At 34.0% G+C, this 6088-nt stretch overlaps 1 protein-coding gene across 1 annotated transcript; it reads left to right on the forward strand.

The window, feature by feature from the left end:
- Positions 1-4039: 4039 nt before the first annotated feature.
- LOC140832641 (uncharacterized) lies at positions 4040-5178 on the forward strand. The gene is made up of 2 exons (XM_073196764.1): positions 4040-4550; positions 4755-5178. Exons 1-2 carry the CDS (start codon positions 4285-4287, stop codon positions 5026-5028), a joined length of 540 nt encoding a protein of 179 aa, XP_073052865.1. The 5' UTR covers positions 4040-4284; the 3' UTR covers positions 5029-5178.
- Positions 5179-6088: the final 910 nt, after the last annotated feature.

Consider the following 6088-nt stretch of genomic DNA (forward strand, 5'->3'; position numbering starts at 1 on the left):
TGCTGAATTTTCGGTACGGTATCGGTAAAATACCATCATACCGAACGTATGTATAAAAAAATTCATTCTTTTGTAATTCTAAGGTCATTGATCACCAATACAAAACAAATCCATCAAGACAGTTCAAAAGAACAGGAAATATATATACAAAACAAATCAATCAAGACAATAAACACCAATGCAACATATATCCGGAGATCCAAGACATCAATGAACACCAATAAACTTCAACCGCAACATGTACAACTTCTTCATCCGCTATCTTTGCTGCAATGTCTGAGTTCTGTGATTTTTGAACTATGTCAGCTTTTTAACAAGTCGATGCCCAGCATTCAATCCTCTAGCTAGCTGTACGGTTAGGCGACATAGATAAGACTTCTCAACAGTTTAAATTCTCAACTATATATGAGTCAAGTTGCTTTATTGAACTTTGATTTGGACTATTCCAACATGATGAATCTAAACAGACGTATCATATATATCGTTTTACACCAAACAAATTAATAATAATACTTTACATTTTTTAAAAATTTAACTTTATTATTTCAAAATATTATATATTTTTAATTTATATATATTATTTCACTATTTCGGTATATACCTAAAATTTCAAATTCCATATTGTTACCGTACCGAATATTTCGGTATCAGTACCATACCGTACCGAATATTTCGATAAATTCGTTATTTTTCGATACAGTAATCTCGTTATACCGAAAATTCGGTATTTTCCCCACCCTAAATAAAACCATAAACATGAATTATTATGTTATTTATTAATAGGAAAACAATTTTGTTTTTTTAGTAAGACGATTGAAGAAACACGTGGTTTAGATTGTGAAGTAGGTGTTTTAAATTTCCTTTGGTAATGGTATGTAATTATAATTTCTAAGGAAAGATGATTCGGTCTATACATTAAGGCTGCGTTTGGTTTGAAGAATAGGATAAATTAATGATTAGTATGTAAATGATAAAGAAAATGATTGTGGTTTGATTGTAATATATGGTGTAAAATAATATTGTGTTTGGTAATGTTTTTAAGTGTAGGATAATTTTGAATTTTTTGATGAAAAGACAAAATTGCCCTTCTCTTTCGCGGCGGCGGCGATGGCGACAGTGGCGGCGGCGACGGTGACGGCGACAAACGGCCGGCCGGAGAAAAAGGCCGGCGGCTTCAGCGGCGGCCTGCAGGTGGTCGGCGGTCCGGCGGCGGCTGGAAACGATCGGCGGAGTCAGCGGCGGTCGGCCGGTGGACGGCGTTCAGGCGGTGGTCGGCCGGCGGCGGCGGTCCGGCGGCGGTCGGCCGGTGGTCGGCCGGCGACGGTAATGGCGACGGCGGCGGTCGGTGGCGGGAAGTGGTGGTGAGTTTGAATATAAGAGAAGGGTAAAATTGGAAAAATATGAGGTATTAAGAGTGGGATAAATAATCCTAGGGGGTGAGGAGGTATTATTTTAACCTACCTAATATAACCTAATCATTCATAGGAGAGATTGAGTAGGTTAAATAATCACGTATACCAAACAACTGACTAAGTAGGATAAAAAAAATTATCCCCCTTATCCCTCAAACCAAACGCCCCCTAAATGAACTACGACAGTTTATATATCTTTAATTGGAAATCTTGACATGCATGTGATCAAGCCTTTTGCCGGCCCGATGATTTAGTTGTGAAATCAGAAATGAACCATAAAAATAATTTTGAGGAGATAATAATAATTTTAATAGCAATAATAATTGTCATGTAGTAATTTAGTTGTACTCATCATATTATTATAAAAGAATATTAATAAAATAATCAAAATTAAGTTATATGATAAACTGTTTTTAGTCAAATATGCTTGTTTATTTGCTATTTTGGTCATTTTTATTATAAAATTTTAATTTTACTCATATAACTTTGAAAATTTTGATAATTTTAATCATTTCTCATCAACATTAAAATATCATTATTCAACAGTAATCAATAAAAATAAGAAAAATTAGCCAAAATGGTTCTATAAACCTGTTCATTTTATGTTTCTATCATGTTAGTATTAAATTTTGTGTTTTGGTCATATGAATTATGTCATGTTTTTGTTTTTAGTCATTTTTTAAGGAGTGTTGACGTACGTAACGTCAGAAAACACTGACATAACCTCATAAAATATTGATGTGACACCAGAAAATACTGACGTGGCACATACATATCGTCACTCAATGAAAAACGATTAAAAACCAGAACATAATCTATTTAAATAACCAAAATCCAAAACGAATACTTGCGCTACTAAAATATTAAATGAACAAACTTACAAGATCTTTTTGCATATTATCCGTGAAAATAATGATAATAACTTTGTTGAATAATTGTTATAATTGGTTTTTTCTTTTGTACCGAAGAACAATTTGGTCATTCAAAATAGTTTAATTTCATCCTTGCTGTTTATCTTTAAAAAAAATTAACATAAATAATTAATTTCTGTCGGTAGTGAAACGTGTCTGAGAAAATGCCCCCAATCAGGGAACTTTGACATTGTTGTTACGGATAAGTTCGAAAACATGTGTTTCCCTCCATACCAATCAAATTAATATTCAGATAAGGTCAATCAATAATCTTCTCATTATCAACAAATAAATTATGATGTTGGGTGGCAAACCCTACTCGAAAGATGCATACCTAACCATTCAAACACAATAATGATATTTACCACAGTTAATCAGGCATCCAGATTGTTTGAAATTATGTCATTTCACAAATCAAAATAGATACTCGATCTGATCTGATATACGGTTCAAGATATTATTTTTCGTTATATATATTATTTATGTTATGAATAAAATATTGTATAATATATAATGATTTTAATATTATCAATTTTTCGGTATAATATTATTTTTTATATCAAAATTTTTATTTTACACAGGAAATTAAGAAATAATGAATTAGTTAAATTCACGATATTTTGTATGCTAGACGTACCTATAATTTGTATTAAAATAAATGCATAATTAAGTTTGATGTGTCAAAATTTTTTATATTTAATAAATATTTATATATTATTTGATGCCTACTTTTGTATATTAAAGACGTCTCACATGATTCATTACGAGTTCATGGCGGCAACAGGATTTATATTGTAACACATGTGTTGTATTATCTCCACTATTTTGTTTTAATAATTTTGGACAAATAATAACCAAATATTATCTTTACGTACAATATCATATTCATTCATATTCATTTTTAAACTCGATCTTATCTTAAATTTTTCTTCTTTTTTTTTTGGAAGCCGGCCAACCTTATCTTTAATTTCCCATATATCTTGAAAATGAATTTAGTATAAATTTACATAATCATGCAATTTTTATTATATACTTAATTTGTGTTTTCCTCCACAATTAAAAATAAGCAAAAAAATTTGTGAGACAGTATTACGAACCGTATTTTGTAAGACAGATCTCTTATTTGAGTTATGAAAAAATATTACTTTTTATGTTAAGAGTATTATTTTTTATTGTGAATATAGGTAGAGTTGACTAGTCTCACAGATAAAGATTCGTGAGACCGTCTCACAAGAGACCTACTTATAATAATATATATCATGATCGAGCGCAACAAATATATTTAATAAACTTATGTTATATAATCTTTTTTTTCCAAAAAATAAAAAATAAATAAAATAATAAAAAATTTAAAATTTTATTTTGAAAAATTATTTAAACAAAATGAAAAATATAGGTGTGGATGAGAGGATTGGAAGCAAATTTGAGCCTGATGAGATGTTGACTAGGATGATGGGTCGCTTTGCCTTATCTTGTTCCAACTAAGGCAATGGTACGATGCAATAATTCATTATAAAATTTATTTAAGGGGACAAGATAACGCCGAATCTCAAGATAAGGCTAAAAAGTTTTACCTTAGTGTCTGAGCTGCTCTATCCTCACCAAACTATTTCAAAATTCTCTCCCAAAGACCAATGCTCTTGCCACACGTGTCACTAATCCAACCCACTTCTCACAGAATTTCATCCTATAACGGGTGATCGAGGACTATACTCTTGCGTGGCCGAACAAACCTAATCCACTCGTTTTTTTTTTCTTACGATAATAATTATTTGTATAAGAAGAACCTTCACTATTTCTTGAACCAACTTTTATACTATATTAGTATATTTTATCGGTCAATTCTGAATTTGCCCGTATATATGTTTCCTTAATGTTGTCCCCAAGTATGAGATTTTGTCACCCAACCCTTTGAATTTTTATGCCATATTGTTTGATTCGTTTTGGCGAATTCTTGGAGAATGGAAGAAGGGAAAGCTCGTCAAATCTTGCAAGATTCATGGTTTCGGTATGAAAACCATTTGAAGAACAAGGATCAATGGCTCAAAGTTGAGGAGGAGGAGGAGGAGGAGGAGGAGGATTCCTCTCATGAAAATTCAGTGGTCTCCAATGGATCTTCCGTTTCTTTAAGTTCTTGTGATACGACGGATGATGCGGAGTCGTCGTCTTCGAATTTGAGTGGATCTTTGTATGATTTATCGGAGCTTATGGAGCAATTACCTATCAAGTAAGTGGTTCCATAACATAGTCTTGAAGGGTTTTGTTTGTTTGTGTTTGTGTTTGTTCGATGACATGAAGATCATTAGGCAATAACTTGGTTAGATAGATGCATGAAGAACTCGTTACTGTGTTTTGTGTGGTGGAGATTTAGTTTATGATGATTAAATTATTATTATTATTCATTAATTTCATAACAAGAAATTTGTTTCAGGAGAGGACTTTCCAAGTTCTACCAAGGGAGATCGGAGTCATTTACATCACTTTCAAGGGTCACAAGTGTTGAAGATTTAGCCAAGAAAACCACTCCTTTTAGGAAGAAAATGAAGGCGTCGAAGAGCTGCGAGAATGGTTTAAGTAGCTACAAGTCATACATTCTCCCGAAGCCACTCATATCGAAGACCAAGAAAGATTCAAATAAGAGAGGCGGTGGTGTCGTCTGCGGCAGGACTTCACTTGCTCCTCGACGCAAGAAAATGGAATGCTAGTTTCCCTCCCTCACTTTTGTTTCGCTGCCGTAACTTGTACATGAGGATATATTTGTTTACATTAGAGAGGTAGTTTATGCAGGTTCGGAATGAATATATTTTTTGTTTGATTTTTCGTATGAAGTCGTGGTAAAGGAGTCTTCTTGTGTAGTACTGCGCGATGACTGTTGGCTTACTTGCATCACAAATCGTACAAGTCTGAAGTCTCGGAACTCCGGATCTGTGAAAAATGAGTCTCGTGTAGGGGATGGGAAGAATTTGATCTCCGTCTCCGTAACTGACCATATCCCTTACTTTTTCTCTCCTAGAAGTGGATCAAATCTTCATCACCGTTTATAAAATATGTATATTACTTGTAAAAAAAATTCAATTCATGACGCCAGGGGTGAGGATTGTCGACCAATATCAGGGCGATAAGATTATGCCAAGCATTGATTGGTTAGCTTGATAACTCAAGGATTGATTTCTCGACCATCTGTGTTCGGCTGGCTTTTTGCGTGGGCCCAATTTGACAAGGGGGTCCGTGACAAATGGCTCCACACGACTGAGCAGACATCCTGCTCCATTACAGTGGCTGCTTATCATTAACAGAAAAATTACAACTCTCTTTTATTTACATTTGAAAAGAAAACACATTGAAAGAGAAACCACCGAGAGCAAAGCCTTACATGTTCGATCTGCATAGAAGTAATTGGTGGTGGTGGTGCTGAAAATTGTGACATTGTTGAGAGATCGGATCCGAGTCAATCAGTGGTCAGGTCGAATCGTCTGTAAACACAAACAAAAACATTAAAAGAGGTGAAAAATTGTTTTGGTGAAACTTTTTTGATGTTCAAGTCAGTTGATAGGAAAATATAGGGAGGGTTTGTGTTTACAAAATATGAGTGAATGTATAAATAATATTATCGAACCCTGATGTTTATAAGAGAAGAGTTCATCAGTGTGTAGTGTCTATCTTCCACTTTCTCCTTGGGGAGGAATCAAGGAAGAAAACATGTAGTGATGGTGGCGGTGGCCGTGGCGGTGGTTCTAGAGGTGGGTGGCGGCGGCGGTGGTGGTG

The sequence above is a fragment of the Primulina eburnea genome, chromosome 1 (assembly GCF_022965805.1).
Source record: "Primulina eburnea isolate SZY01 chromosome 1, ASM2296580v1, whole genome shotgun sequence".
In the NCBI taxonomy this organism is placed as follows: domain Eukaryota; kingdom Viridiplantae; phylum Streptophyta; class Magnoliopsida; order Lamiales; family Gesneriaceae; genus Primulina; species Primulina eburnea.